Below are 20,172 nucleotides of genomic sequence, written 5' to 3'. Positions count from 1 at the left end.
TATATCCAAAACCATTTGTGAAGCCTGCGTTAGAGGCATTGAAGAGGCGATTCGCGACCACTGCACTCTGCCACGCCATACTTTTATGATTATCAGGTCAACAGAGAATTCCTGATACCCTAATTCCCATTGGTCCACGTCACCAGTTAAAGGGTAACCCAAACTTTATTAATTTTGTATATCCAAAACCATTTGTGAAGCCTGCGTTAGAGGCATTGAAGAGGCGATTCGCGACCACTGCACTCTGCCACGCCATACTTTATTTTTTATTTTTTATTTTTATTTCTGGTACGAATGCCGCGAATAACCCATTCAATCTTCGTACGCGGATTAGCTACTGACAGGTTGAGTAGCTAGACTCGCTACTGAAATGACGTCACCAAGTTTCGTGGGACCCACCATGATGTATGTGTTGTATCCACACCGTCCATCCATTTGGACACATCAATTTAGTGCATGAACCAAAGAACGAGTCAGATTGAAAGTTCGAGTGGACCCCACCACAGAAAACAGTGGAGAGAGTGATGCCACCATTAAAAATTTCTAAGGGCCACAAAAGTTTTCGATGAAGCTGAAATTTGTGTTTTCCCTTATTTTATGCCCGTCTTAATTTATGAACACTTTGGATCTCAGATGAACATCATAGCGGACCTTAGGAAGGTTTCAACGGTGGGCGTCACTCTTCCCACTGTTTTCCGTGGAGGGGTCCACTCCAGATTTTGATCTGACTAATTCTTTGTCTCATTCACTAAAATGATCTCTCCAAATGGATGGATGGTGTGGATACAGCACATACATCGTGATGGTCCCACATAGATGGGTGACGTCACTTCAGTTGCGACTCTCGCTGTTCAACCTGTCAGTATCTAATCCGCGTCCTCAATCTTCGGAAGCGTATTGCGTCTGGAGCATAGCATACTGAGTAAACAAAGCGGGACCCACTATAGATGAATGTATTCTACAAGTCCGGATTCGTATTCTATTCACACCATTCAATTGTTTTTCCAGATAACTTTAGGGCAGGAGCCAAAATTGAATCATATCCAAAGTCCAAAAGTCGAGTGTGGGGTGTTAAAAGTAAAATAAAATGGACCACAGTGGGGATAATGATATCCACCGTTGAAAACTTCCCAGGGCCCACAAGGATGTTTATTTCTTATCCAACCAGTTAAAGAGGTCACATAGACATAGATGAAGGGAAAACACAAATATCGGTTTGATCTAAAATTTCTGTGGCCCCCACAAAAATTTCTACAGTAAGCATTAAATTTTCACCGTTTCCTGTGGTATGGTCCGCTTCAGTGCTTTGGATATGGCTCAATTTTAGGATCGTACCCTAAAATGAGCTGGTAAAATAGATGGACGGCATGGATAAGACACATACATCACCGTGGGCCCCATAGAGTTTACTCAGTAAGCAATCCGCTTTCTCAATCTCCTCCATGAATTCACTACAACCTCTTTATCTTTTTGTTTAATTCTTAATTTTCAAATCTTGGAATGGGATGACAGATATTACGTCCTCCTAGCCAACCTCCATTGTCAGCCTATCACTTTTGACAGACCTTACAATATGGAACTAATATGCTGCTGGTCAAGCTATTTGATACTCTAGCCATGTTTCACACTTGATACACAGGCATTTAGAAGTGGCACACATGACATCAAACCACTATCTCTAAATCATAGCCCAAATTTTAGATTGGTCCAACAATCCTAAGCTCAAATTCAGGGACACTTGTTTGTTGAAATAAAAAACATTGAATTTTTTTTCTTCAATCAATAAATGTCCACCAATCTAATAGTCAAATAATCAAGTAAGCGCCACATTATCATGATGACACTTTGTTAGAGTATCTAAGTTTGATCAAATCATTGTCTTTTAGAATTAAATTTTAATTCTAGAGCTACTTCAGAATTTTGGCAACGGGGAATTTAGCTGGAATTCAATTTCTGATTTTAAGCCATTTACAACTCTTCCTGCAACTTTTCAAATTCTTAGAAATAGGATTCAAATTCCAAATTGTCGAACATAACTTGACACATGAAATTCTCAAGAATCCAATTACTAGACTTGAATTCTTCAAATATCTATTTGCCAAATCACCCCTAAGTTTCTTTGAAGATGTCTCTAACGTCCCTTCCATCTCTCTTCACTGTTTGAAGTTTCAGGTGCTGTCAAAGAGGAAGAAGAAGAGGAAAAAGAAGAAGGTATGTTTTTTCTTTTTTCATTTTCAATCATCTATCACATTCTCTTCACACAACATTTTTTGGTTTGAATGCCATCATGTAATTTAAACTGCTCGATGAACATCACAGATCCCACACATGTTTTGTATCTCCACATATGTAGAGAATGACAATTTTTGTGTCAGTATTTGTATACATCCATTGATTTGATAAATACCCCCATTCCTTTTGCTTTTAGTCATATAATAATACAAATAAAAAGAAGACAGTCAGGTTACGCTATTAGATTGATCTGAACCATTTATGTTCTTACCAGTACCATGTAGATGTTACTTTATTTCAATCATACACCATTGATGATCCTAACCTTTAAATCTTGAATTTGAACACGAGTTGTTGAAAATTTTACTTTATTCATGTTCAATCATCAGAAGAAACAAAAAAAAAAAAAAAAAAAATCTTCAAATTGCGTCACAACACCTGGAACAATGTAAAATTAAGCCTAAAACCAGTGAGTTCATGCACAGTGTGGCTCATCTGAGTTTTAGATTAGAATGACTACTATATTTCCACTTCATCTTCGTGAGTCACACCCAATAAACGGATTTGATGTAATATAGATACTAACCTATAGTTGGCATTCCTATACCTATTGTTCCTTCTGGTGTGGCCCACCTTAGTTATGGCTTCAGTTGGTTTTTTAACGGAGAGCTGAGGCTTAATGGAATGGATGTCCTACGGACAACATGGCGAGCCCACAAATCTGGGGTATTGTAAGCACTGCGTAAAACCGTTCTCAGATGATTCACGCTTTTGGATTACGTAGACAGATTTGCTCGAATACATAGTGACGTATTCCAATAAGGCCGTTGTTTTTAAAAGGGTGGGTCCTCTTGATGAGGTATGCCCAAAAACACCCACAAACGATACATCCATTTATTAGATGATTAGGATGGTCCAGTTATTTGGTCATGTGCAAATGAACGGCGGAGGATGCCTGGTTCGGATCATCGGACGCATGTCATGTGCCTTGCCTCGAAAGAGAGTGAATCCGCTCCCTCAAGAGAACATTACATATAGTCTGCCAGCCCCACACCCAAACACACCATCACAGTCTGGCAGATAACCCTAAAAATTAAAAACAACCAACCAGTCAGTTCCTCGTGGGGCACCATCCTCCACACATTAAGGTGGGCCCCACTCGGCTGAACCAACAGCCTAATCAGGAGCATATGAATGCATGGTAAAGGAACTATATGGTATTATTGCAGGTGACCAATTAAATCTCTCCACGTCAGGGCATCACCGAACTCGGTGTTTCCCTGGAGGGCCCACATTTGGTGAGAAGAGGAGAAGAAATTTAGTCGTGGATTACCTAATATCTTTTTTTTAGAACATGATCTGAGTGGGTCCTACTAGATGGACGGTCTCAATTGACACATGAGACATGACCATAACCCATGTAAAGTAAATGGGTTCTACTGGCTCTGCCTTATCAATTTTGTTGTTCTGTTAGGCTGTTACGATTTTCTTTTGTAGTGATATACCCACAGTACTTCCCCACTTTATGTATTGTACAGATGAGCAATATCCATCTGATGGTTCCAATGCATATGTGACCATAACAAAAACAGGTAGGGAAACTCATCAGGTGGGCCACACATTTATGAGAGAAAAGAAATAAATAAAAGATTTACAAATGCATAGCAATGGCTTACATGCCCAACTTGTTGGCAGTTTCTTCTGCTTAATCACTTTGGAGTGTTCACATTTGAGAAATGATCTAGCTAAGTGTATAGAAACCTTCACATGCACATGGATGCATTTGGCATCCAAGTCCCCCTATTTGGCTAATTGGTATATGATTCACTTTGATTTTCATCCAACTGTTTTCTTTGTGAAGGAGCATCACTAGGGGAGATTACTGCCGCATGACTCGAGGAAAGGCGATTTCTATCATATAGAGCCAACCCCAAAGTCCTGGCGCTTATCACCTGAGTCTCGTTTTCCAACAGTCTATACAGTTCATCATGTGCTTTCTCGCCTTTAACTTCCTGTCTCCGTTAATAAATCTGTGAACTCTAGTTCCTTTTTATGTTATACTCGTACCCAATAAACATTTGAAATTAGAACATTCTGATATCTGGGGACATACTTGATTTTGCTATCAGATACATTTCATAGATGATGTTAGTAGATTTACATGGTATTTTTCCTTGTTATACATTCAGTGTTTTTTTCAAAGACTTAAATCCAATATTGAGAATATGTTTTAGTGCATAATGAAAATATTCAAACTAATGGTAGCAGTGAACACTGGAAATTCAAAACCTTTCCTGAAAAACATGGCATTGCTCACCGTTTCTCTTGTGCTCATACCCATGAGCAAACGGTCTCGTTGGTTCTGTAAGGTGGTCAATGCCCCCATCCCGCCTGTTATGCGATTCAAATCTGTCGTTTTCTCATTAACTGTCTATTTTCTTAAAACACACAGTAAATCCATTTAATTCTGTTTTTCATTATTAATTTCTTAAGGTTTTGTGTATGAATGTTTTAATTAATGGCTATGTAGTGGCTCATCCTCCTCACATGTGGCACAAATGTACATCTAGACCACCCAAAATTGTGGGGTCCAATTGTGGATGAAGCATATCTCTAAAATCACAATAATCATCGATTAATTGCTATCAAATGGATGGCTAAAACTAAAATATATAGTGGTCCAAATTTGAAGGGAAAAGTCAGATGATAAATATTATCTACTCGGTGAAAATTTTCATTTATCCTCCATTGATGGTTGGGTCAGCAATTTAGACAGTTTGGATTGACATGCAACTATGCAAGTGTGCAATCAAAGAGTCCCCACCATTTTTCAAATGGTACCAAGATAAGACTGATGGGACCCTCTCATTTGATCAGACATTATAGATAATAGATCATCTGACCGATGAGATTCAGGGCCGCCCATCCCTACGAACCATCACGATCCCCATGCACGAGATGGGAAGCATATGATGGGAATTGTTGCTCTGTAGAAACACTCTCATAAAGGAATTACACGAGGAAGAGTTTTCAAATAGAATTAAAAAAGGGAAATGATACTGGTTCATGTGTTTTCTAACTACACATTCCTCAACTTTTGGTCAAGGTTTTTTGGTTCCAATTACTTACAGCAGTAGGTAAGTAACTTATTTGAGATAGGTAACTTCGGTTCACAATCAGTTGTAAGTATTGCTTTTATTTATAGTTACTTGATCACTTCAATTTAATAAGTAGAAATCAAGATAAGCTACTTGAGGCATAAGCAACTTAAGTAACTTAACAGTCCAAACGCCCCCAAATGGAGCTGGGCAGAGCTAACTTCTGCTGATTCAAGAGCAAGACTGCCAAGAGAGCCGCTCGCCTAACCAAATTTTATATCAAACCACAGCTAATTAAAAAAAAAACATTACATAATTTAAATCAAAATTTTATTTCTAAAATTTTATATCATTGTTATCTTAGTCTTCCTACTAGCAACTAGGACCAACCTTTAAATGTCTAATAATTGGCAAAAGTTTTATGCTTCACGTAGTTCTGTAAGAAGACCGAGTAGGAAAAAGTAGAATAAGTCCTAGCCTTACTATGCAGAATCAAGTGACCCTAGGTAAGCGAACAAGATAAATAAAAATATTAAATATGTTAGAAATATGTGGAATAAATCAAAAAATATTAAATAATAATAATAATAATAATAATAATAATAATAATAATAAAAGCTAAGATTGTGAATGATGATAGATAATATGTTAGAAATATGTGGAATAAATCACAAGCTTGATTGAAATATGAGAAAGAAATAAGAAAATCAAACACCCTTTTTATTCAAACGGGGTGGTCCGACATCCCTAATTTTGACCCCATTCCTAACTCGGCTGATTTCCTCTGATGGGCTGACTTTCAAAGGATGGATTATTGAATTGGTTAGGATCACAATGTCAAGGCAAATGTTCAGGAAGGACAGGGGACACCTAACTTTGTTTCACTGGCTGGCTTCGTATCCCATTGTCATGCCTTCTCTTTCTTCATTTCTATCTCCTTAGACTTCTCACGATGTACCCCTCCTAGGACCTTTTTTTCCTTCATCGACTATTGGGGGTCCAATTTATAAACCAAACCATTAGCTCGTGGTAGGCCAACGGTGGACAATTGTCAACTTTTAGGCAACCCAAGATCTGTAAGAGGGGATCCAGATCTCTAGTAGGTGGAAAGGTTGCCAGGTGGTCGTCAGTTTGGGGAGACGGTCTACTAACCTTGTGTTTTTGGCTCAGCGGCATATTTCTAGCATTTTTCCTTTTTCTTTTGTCTCTCTAGGGCTTATTTTAAGTCTATAGGATTAGAGGTTGGGTGATCCAAACCATTCGTTACCTTTAGAGGGTGATCTAAGCCTATTATTTTCTTTCAACTTGGTTTTCAAAGCTTCCTCTAGTAGACAAGTGTGGCATTATCCGAACACTACCTGGGTTGTAGATCGTAGTGAGTGTTGATCATTGGTTCTTATTGAAGAGGTAGGGATTGGGAATCTCTTGATCAGGTCCAATGGTCTAGTCCAGGATGAGCCAGAGATTATGCCTCTAAATTTGGTCAGACGTCCATTGGTGATCGAGGGTTTTAGGTGCAATTTTATCGACATATAGCCAAACAATTTAGGAGTAGTATCTTGTGATTTAGGTGGGATGTCTATACTTACATACACCATAAAGTCCGTATAATAGCACATATAATAATATGAAGAACTTTGATATCATAGTATAGTGTCATGATACATGGCCACTTATAAATTGTTCAAATTGTGAACCCTACTTTAGGCTATAAACAATATATTGATGCATTTATTTTAGTCCACGCATATGTTGAATAATTAGGTGAGGCAAATGCTTGGTTAATAAATGATCTTATTTGACAAAGGCATATCACAAAAGATTTTTTTATTCACTATAAAAACACAATGGTTTATGAACACACAATAGTACATCAATTATACATACATCATACACAAAACTTATCTTTAACTTATAAGGCCAACCTCGGCCTAGCTTTAACCTCTAAGGCGAGGGACAAGGTCAAGGTCAAGGTCTCTCCATCCCAATATTAGGGCTTGGACCAGGTTAATTAGGACCTGGTTTTAGGGCTGTAGGGCTGAGCCACGGCCACCCTTGGCCCAACCCTAGCCCAGCCCATTGCCACCCCTAAGGATCAAGTTTGCTACCCTAGACAAGATCACTAGCATATGCTTCTTTGGTAGTACTTATGTCAACCATTTTCAATCATTTAACTACTTACAAACCAACATGAGTGAACACTGTAGTTACATCGTGATCCATAGCTGGTAGACAGAGTGAAGATACCTTGTTTCAAGGCTGAGGTCTTGGTGTCGATACCTAGTGGGGGGGGGGGGGCTAACAGTGGAGTGTGTAATGACAAGCTAACCCAAAAAAAAAAAAAGTTGAATCTTTGAGTTAGCCCAATCTTATTAGACATTGAGTTGAGTCGAATTTTTGGGTTTCTAAACTATGGGATACATTTATTATTTTATGGAAGTGGATCGACCAATATCCCTCATCTTGCCATAGCTTTCGAACGTGGATGGCTTCTGTTCATAGTGCTAAAACTTAGGCCCTGTTTGTTAAATCTGAAGTCTAAAGCCTGAATCTGAAATCTGAAGCTGAATCTGAAATCTGAAGTCAAAAAATTTGTTTGGTAATTATGGCTGAAGTCCGAAAATTAAGTACTGGATGTGAAATAATATGTTTGTTAACAAACATCTGAAATGTCTGAAAAATGTTAATTTCACACATTTGCCCCTATCTTCTGTTTGGAAATGTTTTACATTATAAAGAAATTATTTTTTATTAAATGAAAATAAAATTATTCTATTTAATTTGAATAAACTATAAAGTATTTAATAGAAAATTTAAATATCATTATTCATAAAAATAAAAAAAGATAAAAAATTAATGATCTACACGTATAAGTGTGGCGACAATTTCTTCATTTTCTGGCCTATTATTCTAAAACGAGTTCACAAAACGGATGGACGGGGTAGATTTCTCACAGAAGTCAGGGTGGGCCCTATATAAGTTTCCAACGCAGGAACTTCCTGCGAAAGGCTTTCCCACGTATATATGGGTTGGTGTAGACGGGCAATTCTGATCAGGTGAGTAGCCAAATCGCTACTAAAGTGACGTCACCAAGCTCTGTGGACCCCACCATGATGTGTGTGTGTTGTATCCATACCGTCCAACCATTTGTAGAGATGGTTTTATGGCATGAGAAAAAGAATTAGATAGACCTAAAGATCTAAAGTTCAAGTGGATCCACCATAGAAAACCGTGAGAGTAGACCCATCGTTGAAACATTTCTAAGGGCCACCATGATGTATTTTTTAGATCCAACCTATTCATAAGTTAACATAGAGATTGATGAAGTGAAAACAAAATATAAACTTGATCGGAAACTTCTGTGCCCCTGAGAAGTTTTGAAAGGTGGATTAGGTACTACCCTTCGAGCTCGGGATAGGCAGAGGCTCCGATGGCCACTGAGGGGTCACTGTGATTTATGAGTTTTATCCACACCGTCCATCCATATTTCAATATCATTTTAGATGGCTAAACCAAAAATAAGGCAGATCTAACCACAAGAAACAGTGATACTAAGGACGCCCACCATTGAAACCTTCTTAGGGTCCACTTTGTCAATTATTTTCCATCCAACCTGTTGATATGATCATTTACAATTGGACATCCAATCTTTTTATTAGGTCATACAGGTCCAGATGAAGGGAAAAAACAAAGATAAGCTTGATCCAAAACTTTTATAGCCCCCAAAAGGTTTTTAATGGTCGACGCTCATTCAACACTATTTCTTGTAATGTGGCCCAATTGAGATTTTGATATACCTAATGTTTTCGTCCCATACCATGAAATGATTTGAAAAAATAGATAGATGGCATGGATGAAACACATACATCATGGTGGGGCCCACAAAGCACCGACGATCAGCCACTGGCCGGTGGCAGTGGGAGTAGCCAATCCGTTCCCATCTTGGCGGGACGGGGATTTCTTGCTAAAGCCTTCCGCAGGAAGCTCCTGCACTGGAAACTCAAGTGGGCCCACCGTGATTTTTTTTTTGAGAAATCCATACTGTCCATACATTTTTTGAGATCATTTTAAGGCTTGGGCTAAAATGAGATGGATCCAATACTAAAGTGGGCCGAAAACGTGAGCATTGAACGTCCACTGTTGAAATATTCATGGGGCCAAAGAAGTTTTGAATCGTTCTAATATTTATGTTTTCAGTTCATCTCAGTAGGAATTATGTTAAGAATGGTATGGATGGCATGTAAACACATCTGTCAACCTTAGAAAGTTTTCAATGGTAGGAATTTTCCTACCCACCTTTTCCTTTAACGAAGCTCACTTGAGTAATGGATCCGGCTTATTTTTGGCCCCAATTAGTAAAATGATCTCAAAAAATGTATGGACGGGATGGATTTCTCATGAACATCACAGTGGGCCCCACCTAGGTTTCCAGCGCTGGAGCTTCCTGCGAAAGGCTTTTGCAGGAATCCGCATCCGTCATGGCGCCTCGGCGGCGTGTTTAACGAGGATGCGGATTGCGTACTACCCCCGCCTATACCTGGCTCCAAACGAGCAGTTCTGTAGGTGGGCCCACCGTGATATATTTGTACATCCAAACTGTCAATCCCTTTTCTCAGATTATTTTAAGGCATGAACACAAAAATGAGGCATATCCAACGTTCAAGTGGACCACACCAAATAATAATATTGGTTGCATTAAAATGCACCAGTTGCATTAAATGCAAGATGTAGTCCATTTGATCGTTGGATCTGCCTCATTTTTGTTTACATGCCTTAAAATAATATGAGAAAAGGGATAGAGAGTTTTGATGTACAGATACATCAAGGTGGGCCGCCCATAGAACTGCCCGTTTGGAGCAGTACGCGTTCGTTGTACCAATGGTTCAAAGAGATCAAAGTTACATGGGCCAATGTGATGTTTTTTTTACCATCCAACCTATTCGTTAGGTCATGTAGACGTGGATGAAGTGAAAACACAAATATTAGCTTGATCTGAAACTTCTCCAGCTCTCAATAAGTTTTTAACGATGGACGTTCAATCCCTACCTTATGGTCCAATTAATCATTGGACTTGCTTCATTTATTGGATCACACCTTAAATTACCTGAAAAAGTTGATGGACGGTGTGGATCAAACACATAAATCATGGTGGGGGCATAAAGAAGGTTTACAGGTTAAAGGTTCATTTTATATTGCGCATAAAATTTCCGTAGAAACTTAAAAAGGGGTACTTTTGGAAGAAAAAAAATTTGTTTAATGAAAAATCACAGAGCGCATTCTGCGTTCTCCATTAAGCCAGACTCCTATCACGGAAAAAATTTAGTGAAAAACAACTTACCGCTTTCCGTCTTCCGCGTTAACAACGCATTAACAAACACCACTAAACACCAAAAATTTTCCCCATTCCGCGTTAAGTGTAAAAATTCAGCGTTAACAAACAGGGCCTTACTTTGAATTGAAACAAGGCCAAGTCATCTCCGAGTCACTAGTCATTGACTGACTAGCATGCCTCGGTCTTGACTCTAACGAAACTTGTCGTGTTGAGACCCTGGTTGAATTAGCTTGACTTAAACCGAGTTAGTTGTCTGGTCAAACTCCTCTTTTCCTTGAATTAGCATCACTCCACCCAACTTGAACTGATTCGTACTTTCTTGTGTGTGAGAAAGCCTCACCAGCCTCATCAGATATATATATATATATATATATATATATATATATATATATATATATATATATATATATATATATATATATATATATATATATTGTTATGGCCCATCTGAGATTTTTATCGGACTGATCTGTCTTATGTACGGTCTATATGGGGAGCGGATTAGCCGTTACCTTGATAAATGCTTAGTGGGTGTTATCCTAATCTCATGGGCCCATCTTGGTGTATTTTTTGTATATCCACACCGTCCATTTGTCTTTACATCTCATTTTAGGATGCGATCTCAAAAATTAAGAAGATCTAAATATCAGGTGGACCATTCCATTGGAACAAGTGACGAATGACTATACAAAACTTTTTGTGGGCCAAAAACGTTTTGGATCAATCTGATCTTTGTATTTTACCTTCATCCATTTCTTCTTGACATTATCAACGGGTTGGATGGCAAATAAACTTTAAAAGTTTATAAGGGGCACTTTGGAATTTTTAATGGTGAGGCACTCAAACACCATTGCTTCCTGCGGTATGGTCCACCTGAGATTTGGATCTTCTTAATAATTGGTACCGCAAATAGGATGGAGAAACGGATGGACGGCGTGGATATACAACACATCATCAAGGTGGGCCCCATGGTAAGGGTCACACCCACTGAGCTGTTACCCGGGTAACACCTAATCCGCTCCCGTCCATGTAAGGATTTTCACACGTGGACGGAGTGGATTCCACATATATATAACATGGTGGGCCTTACGGAGCTTGGGTGTTTCACGTTGGAAATGATTGCGGCATCAAAAAGGAGTTAATTGATACTCCGGCTGCATATGATACTTGATACATATGCGCTTAGAAATGATTGATTATGCATACGTTAACTCAAACTAAACTGTAGTGGGCCCACTATCTCAAAGTTAAAGAGTCCAAAAACAAGATTGGTTAAATGATCACAGCCGCTGATTCATGGACACTTGTTTGTTGAATTAAGACTTCTAACTATATTTCACTTTCTAACCGTCCAATAAATGTCAACTAATCTGATAGCCAGATGATCAAATAAGTGCATTTTTGGTTCGTGATACTTAAACTAGTATACTTAAATTGGACGGTTTAACTTATCACTTGTATGCCATCTAAGCAATATCTAAGTAAATTTATAACTGCCCATGGAATATTCATTACCCAGTGCTAGAGTACTATAGTTTTAAAAACACACGCTGATAGAGCTGTACATCGGTCGAGTTAGCTCGGTCAGCTCGCTCAACTCGGCTCACCTTGGCGTAAAACTAGATTTAGACTGAGTTGAGCTGGTTTTTAGAATTCGAAAAAATTTCGAGACGAATTCGAGTTTGCTCGAGCTCGAGTCAACTTAGCTAAAACCCCGACTTGAATCAACTCGGATCAATTGGCTCAGTGACTCTGTCATTTTGATTTTGATGTTGTTCGCCGTGTGTTTGATGAAATGCCTCAACGAGATGTTGTTTCTTAGATTGCCCTCATATCAGGGTATTTTCGAAATAAATATTCAAGAGAAGATTAAATAAACAAATTTTCACAAAAAATAAAACTTTACATTGGAGGATTGCCCTCGTATCTTAATCTTAATGCTGCTCGCATAGTGTTTAATGAAGTGCCTACAAAGCACTCTTATTAATTTGCATTTAAAGTGTAGGAGATTGAATATGCAATATATGTGTTTGAGAAAATGTCGCATAGGCTTGAATTCGGCTCGAGCAAGCCTGAGCTGCAGACCAAACTGAGCCGAGCTGGCCAATCAAGCTCAAGGACCGAATCAAGCCGAGTTCGAGCTGAGGTTGGCTGTTAGCCAAGCCAAGCTGAGCTGTGCCAAGCTCAACTCGGTTCGACTCGTGTACAGCTCCACACACACATACAAAGGGAGAGAGAACCTGGTTTTATGATAGTTTTTTAAGACTAAGGGTGATTTTGTACGCGCATACATCACTGGATCAGATGAACCTGGTTTCTACCAAGAGAATCCCTCATCTATCTGGGATAGATGATGAGACCCACTTCATGAAGTCTGTTTTTTTCCCTTAAAACCCCTTTAAAAAAGGGATACAAGATAATTAGCAGTTAAAATCAACTTAAAGGAGAAATTGGCCAATATTGGACATTTTTGAGGGTTGATTAGTTGTTCAAGTGTTTAATCAAATCAGGACATGGGCTTGAAGAAATCTTTACCCGACTATCAGATTCGCTAGAATTTGCAGCTTTTTCATCTACTTTCACATGTTGAGACTAGGAGTTATACCTGTAAAGAGTGGCCATATGCATAGATTAAAAACTCGAAATAGCTCGAATCATCTCGCCTGATTCAGCTTGATTTTACCAGATTTCACGAAGAGTTGAGAAAACCTCAATTTGGTCATGACTCATCCTCAGAAAAACCTGCTTGACTCGAAAAGGGGAAAAAAAAAAAACTCTTTGACTAGGGAAAATTGATTCAACACTACTAGGCCATTATAATCCTCTGTTATGAAATCTAGCCAGGTTGGCCAATTGCATGGGGTTGATCCTCTTCTTTATTAGGTTTCTATCTTGTACATTGAGACTCTCCACATTGGTTTCTATCTCGAGTTACAAAGAGATGGACAACTAGCTGTTTGAGGTGTGTTTGAGGATGTTATTTCATTTATTCATTATGCTGCTGGGAGCCTGCAATCTGTAGATCTGACGAGCACCTGGTATGACTTTCATGTGCCATCATCTAAATACTTCCCACGAGGTGTCCTGATCTGACCTCAACTTTGTGTGAGTGGTCAGTTTTGTAGGTGGGTGATGATGCTACAGTTATAAATGAGGCAGCTGGGTTTAGTTCACTTGACAGAAAAATAGCTTTATCTACAAAGGAAAGATCTTTTGGCATCTACACCATCAGATGTAATATGGAGTTTTTTTTTTTTTTTTGGAAAATGTTTTACGAACTATGTTCAAAAGAAACATACACAGTATTTTATCTTAGGTTGTGCTTGGATGCAATAAAAAATTATGAAATTTCATTATTAGTAAGTCTAAGTTGGTGCAAAATATCATGAAATTTCATGATTTCTGTTTCAGCCAAAACAGCCTTCACTAAGAAGAAAATGTTTTCAAAATATTATTTTACCTATCAAGCTCAATGTATGTGTTCATGGATTGGATTTATATCTAGATTGAGAGACTATTCAATCTAATGTGCTATTGTGGGTCTAACTCAGACTTCCCAAGGTTTAGGATGATGAGTGCATTTGCTACATCCGTGGGAGACAATGGAGTCCTGGTTGGTCCCACGCCTTAGATCTGCTTAAGAAAAACCATTCTTTGATTTACTTGAAATTTCATGAACAAAGGAAGATGAATAGTTTCCCCCATTAGAGAGAGATGTTGGATGTGGGACCCATGCTCATGATGGCCTTGTTGAGGGAGGAGCAGTGGCGCGCATACATCCATAGGTATCATTTTGCATATGGTATGTGTCCTGGAATAATGTTACATTAACCAAATACTATGGCTGCATTTGATCTGCAGATCTTTTTTTCATCAAACTGAAATAATTCACAAACAAAAATTATATATTTTTCTAAATCCCACTATATCTAGACTCAGACTTGGGGGCTTTGTTAACCTTCACCACCTTGGTAAAGACTGTTAACCTTCAATGGCCCAACCAGGTGAATGTGCCCATTGATATTGGATTTCATCTGGAATGGCAACCTCTAGGATCAGCCACTGCCCAAATCCCAAATTGGTTGGTTAGATTGGATTGTCAATGCAGTTATAGAGGAAATTATAGGCTACCTTTTACATGGTTCAGACACTAGGTTTTGGACAGTGAATTTTATTGAAGGTGGCCATTCAAATGAACGGATAGGATCAATGGGCACATTCACCGTAGAGGCTTAGTGAATGTTAGCATTCTTCACCGACGTGATGAAGGTTTTATCCATTGTTCAAAATTCCAACTGTATTGCGTGTTGCACTTTTTGGTATTTTGAAACAGTGCTGAGAAAAATTCTCAAAACGTGGTTGATGATTCAGGGTACAAGAAACAAACATGCAGAGCCAGTAGCAAGAATCCTACCCAACTCATTGTGGTGCAAGTTTATGTGGGGCCCCAGGTGGTTCCACCTGTGGCCATAGTGAGCGTTGGATGGCATCTATCATGGATTGCACATGGCCCAAAAATCACCATGATTGAATGATCAAATACATTTGTTTAAGTGAAAGGAAAATGGAAGGATGAGTAAAATGGCTGTGATTGTCCATTGGGGGTGGTTTTGGGGTCATGTATAATACATGGGGGAGCCCTCCTGCCCAATGGTCAACTTTGATTGTAGGTGGGCCCACATGGGCCCCACATAAGAATTCCCACCCCTTATAAGGTTAGTAGAATTCTTACTGTATCATTGCTCCATATATGGTTCAAAACACACGACAAACCAAAGAGGAGTTAGAAGTCAGGTGTTTGTACAGCATATCCACATTGGATGAAGTGATGAACATACACATGCCATTGTCATCATCAAGGTGCTTGATTCACTAGAAACAACCAAAACGTTGATACAGAAGGGCAAAAAACTCAACAATATGTATTAACACAGGATTTTTCTTGACAACCTTTGTTTTGAAGTTTTCAAAAGCACAATACACATCTACATCAATTCCAAGCATTCATTTCAGATTCGAAAGCAATCCACTTCTCAAAAGAATCCCTTCTTCCAAATCGAACTTAGGCACAATGGGGCCCGTGATTTGGACTTTTTGGATTGGCGTACATCTATGTTATGTGTAGGGTAGATGCCACCACCAATGAACATGGCATGCCAAATTCACACCAGAGTCTAGCAGACATTTGGTTAGAAGAACATGGAAGATTTTGACATGTTGATAGACCTACCTCCCTTCATATTCTGATAGCCAGTTCAAGTAGGCTGCACCAAAGTACATGGATATGAATGGATGGGAAAGATCCTCTACAGAGGTAACTTTGTAGGCCTTATAACCCAAATCCCTTGAAATTAAATGGAAAAGTAAAGAAGGTTTCAGCCTAGAGATCACACATCAAAATTTTGATTATATTAAAGGTACAATCATATGTAATCTCTCTCCATACATGACATGAAGTTGGTTTCATGATGCCATAAACTTACTTGTAAAGCCACAAAGCAAGGGGATACTCGATTCCCATTATTGCACTGTGGACCCACTCCATTCACAAACCGCATGCTACAAAGCTCAGCGATGGCAGCTAAAACTGTGTGTGTATGGGATGCGTTTTAGGAAAATAAGCTTGGTTATCATCGAAATGCAAATTGAAAAGAGCTTAAGAGAGATCATGGAGGAGAGGCGTATGGAAAAGATAGAAATAAAAGAAACGAAAATTTACACTTAAAGATTGGCTTAAGATGCATTACAGTGCCGCTATTTTTAAGGTGATATTCGCACCATACTGGTGTTTAAACCAGTTTGCAAGAGGGTTATAGCAAATCCACCTCCGGGATAAAAATAAGCCTCCTCTCCTAAATTGGAGAAATGTGGGCTTCGGCCTGCAAAAACGAAAAAATAAGACTCCTCAAGGTTTTGGACTGTCGGAAGCTCAAGTCATTCCCATTCGATTTTACATCTAGTTGGAAGTGGAATATATGGAGGAGAGAAGAAGATTCAGGTAATTAAAGGGTAACCCAAACTTTATTAATATTGTATATCCAAAACCATTTGTGAAGCCTGCGTTAGAGGCATTGAAGAGGCGATTCGCGAGCACTGCACTATGCCACGCCATACCTTTTTTTATTACTCTCGTACGTGTGCCGCGAATTACCCATTCAATCTCCGAAAAAGCGGATTGCGTCCAGAGTATAGACTACCGAGTTAACTCTGTGGGGCCCACTGTGGATGTCTGTGTTTTATCCACACCGTTCATCTGTTTTTCCAGATCACTTTAGTACACGAGCCCAAAATTGAAGCATATCCAAAGTTCAAGTGGACTACACCACAGGAAACAATGGGATAGTGACTCTTTATCTACTGTTGAAACCTTCTCACTGCTCACAGTTATTTCTCATCCAACTACCGAGTTAACCTGTCAATGAGGTCACAAAGACAGAGATCTAAAATTCTGTAGCCCCCACAAAAATTTCAACAGTAGGCATTCAATTCCCATTGTTTCCTGTGGTGTGGATCGCTTGAACTTTGGATAGGGTTCAGTTACTGGCTCATAACCTAAAATGAACTGGTAATTAAACGGACGGATGGTGTGGATAAGGCACTAACACCACAGAAAATTGACAGTTACAGGATCATAACCTAAAATGAACTTTGGATAGAGTTATTTAGATTTTCTCTAAATCAGACTAAATCACTCTTCAGCTGGGCCATGCAATACAAAGTAAATTGACGGTTTTTTTTTTTTTTTTTTCTAACCGTTCATTGGTATTTATATATTTTCGCCCATCCCAATTGGGAAAACTGGCCTGACTTTTGTGTGAGGCGATCTAGATGTCATGCATGTATCATGTTGTGATACACGCCCACACGTGTAAATTAGCAAACCTCCATGGTCAGACTATCACTTTTAACAGACCTGACGTATGACTGATATGCTACTGGTCAGGTTATTTAATACTCTAGCCACATGGGACACTTGATACACAGACATTTAGAAATGGTGCACATGGCATCAAGTCATATTAAACCAATTAACTTATGGAATCACTGTCTCTATGTCATAGCCTAAAAGTTAGATTGGTCCAAGAATCCTATACTCTAATTGGGGACACTTTTTTATAGAAATAAAAACATTATTGAATATTTTTTATTTTTAATCATCCAATAAATGTCCGCCAATCCAATAGACAAATAATTAAATAAGTTAAGTACTTGATTATCATTGATGACATTTAAAGAGTTTTTTTTTTTTTCAAATTATTGTCATTCGAAATTAAAATTTAATTCTAGAGCTAATTTTCACTTTTAAAATTTTGGAATTTGGCCAAAGTTCAATTTCTAATTTTAAACCATTTACAATTCTTTCTAAAAGCTACTTTTCATATTCTTAGAGATTATTTAAATTTAAAAGCGTTAAACACAACTTAACAGACTGAAATTCTCAAGAATCCAATTACTATAGATGTAGACTCTTCAAATTTTCACTTTTAACAATTTGGAATTTGGCCAAAGTTCAATTTCTAATTTTAAACCATTTACAATTCTTTCTAAAAGCTACTTTTCATATTCTTAGAGATTATTTAAATTTAAAGGTGTTAAACACAACTTGACAGACTGAAATTCTCAAGAATCCAATTACTATAGATGTAGATTCTTCAAATTTCAAGTGTCAAAACCACCTATAAATTCTTTTGAAGACATTTCTAACCTCACTTCCCTCTTTTTCTACCTTTTTAGGCTTGCTTCTTAAAGATGCCGCTGAAGAGGAAGAAGCAGAAGCAGAAGCAGAAGCAGGTATGTATACACATGCTTTTCCCGCGACATTCTTGGTTAAAATACCTTCAGGCAATCTTAGCTGCCCGGCAAACATCACAAATGCCATGTATGCTGTGTATAGTCCCAGTACTGATTCGATAAATACCCCAATCAGCTGTGCAATTAGTCATATAATAATTCTAATAGAAAGAAGAAATGATGGCAAAGCTGTGGAACTGGTATAAGATTACAGAGACCTTTCCATAGTACACATGACAGGAGTGACGTGCCAATTCAGTATGTTCATTTAATTGCCCCTGTTGTTGTTGATGAAACATGATTAAAAATATATAAATTGGATGATCCTAGCCATCTGGTTGGCAGATTCCAAACCAACACACACATATAGGTGCATTTGGCATCCAAAGCCTCCCTATATAGCTAATTAGTATTTGCTTCACTTTCGAGTTTTATCCAACTATTTTCTTTGTGAAGGACCATCAGAATGGGAGATTAATGTGGCATGACTTGAAGAAAGGCAATTTCTGTCATCTAATGGCAATTCCAAATTCCTTGCACTTATCATCTAAGTTTTGTCATCCAACAATACGTAAGGTTCATCATGCGCTTTCTCCTTTAAATTTGTTAGCTCTAGTGTAGCCAATAAACCTTTGGAATTTGTACTTTCTATATCTACTGACAAAATCTGTTTCCCTATTAGATACATTTCATTGATGATCTTAGTAGATTTTCTTTTGAAAAGCTCTTTTTTTTTGTACTTTTTGTTTTTTAATGGAAAAGCATTTCATTGATGATGTTAGTAGATTTACATGGTATTTTTCCTTGGTATGCAATTAGTGTTTGTTCAAAGATTTAAATTGAACAGTGAGAATATGTTTTGCATAATCAAAAGGATTCAAACTAATGGTGGCAGTTAATACATGAAGTTCAAAACCTTTCTTGAAATACATGGCATTATTCTCTGCTTCTCTGTTCCTGCCTCATTAATTCTCTGTGGTGACCAATGCCCCAATCCCACCTGTTACGCCATTCAATGCTATTTTTGTTTTTTAAGTTTTTCTCTTTAACCAGGTATTTTCTCAAACACATTAAATCTTTTCGATTCTCTTTTTTATAATCAATTTCTTTAAGGTTCTGGCTATGTACTGACTCATCCTCTTCACATGGCACTAGTGTACATCCAGACTATATATCCAAATTGTAGGGTCCCATTGTTAATGGAGTATATCTCTGAAATCACAATAATCACCAATTAATGGCTATTAAATGGATGGTTAAAAGTAAAATAATAAGTGGTATAAATTCAAAGGAAAAAACTAATGCAAGGGCATTTTCAAACTGGGCTCGAGTGGGGTGGCCTATTAGATGCAGGGGCACTTGGAGTGGGCAGCCCGTGTGAGGCAGGCCCCACCCGTGTGAGGTGGGTAGCTCGTGTGAGGTGAAACCCATATGATGTGGGGCCCATGAGGGGTTCGACTAATGACCTAACTCATGGGATGTGGAGCCTGGACTATGAGATACAATGATTGATTCACCACACTCTATTAGTTTGAGCTTTTAGAGCAAGTAACTACTTGTCCTACATTAAAGTGATATACTGGGGGTGATTAATGCATGAACATTTTCATACCGGGCTCAAATGAGGTGGCTTGTGAGATGCAGAGGCACACTGGCGGTGAGCGTTCCATGTGAGGTAGATGGCTAGTGCGATTCAGGCCCCACCCGTGTGAGACGGGT

At 38.4% G+C, this 20,172-nt stretch overlaps 1 protein-coding gene across 4 annotated transcripts in view; it reads left to right on the top strand.

Annotated features, from left to right (window-relative positions):
- Positions 1-20,172, top strand: part of LOC131242433 (disease resistance RPP13-like protein 4) — a 31,301-nt gene that overhangs the window by 9,383 nt on the left and 1,746 nt on the right. Inside the window, exon 5 of one of the 4 annotated variants that reach the window (XM_058241067.1) lies at positions 18,397-18,453. In XM_058241067.1, coding sequence (XP_058097050.1) covers positions 18,397-18,453 — 57 coding nt within the window. Of the gene's footprint in view, positions 1-2,166; positions 2,633-18,396; positions 18,454-18,909; positions 19,498-20,172 lie in introns of those variants that run through there. The other 3 variants (XM_058241081.1, XM_058241075.1, XM_058241058.1) reach the window with 3 other exon arrangements.

This window comes from Magnolia sinica, chromosome 1 (genome assembly GCF_029962835.1).
Source record: "Magnolia sinica isolate HGM2019 chromosome 1, MsV1, whole genome shotgun sequence".
Classification (NCBI taxonomy): Eukaryota; Viridiplantae; Streptophyta; class Magnoliopsida; order Magnoliales; family Magnoliaceae; genus Magnolia; species Magnolia sinica.
The sequence above is the reverse complement of the archived record's forward strand: the minus strand, read 5'-3'. Positions and strand labels throughout refer to the sequence as shown.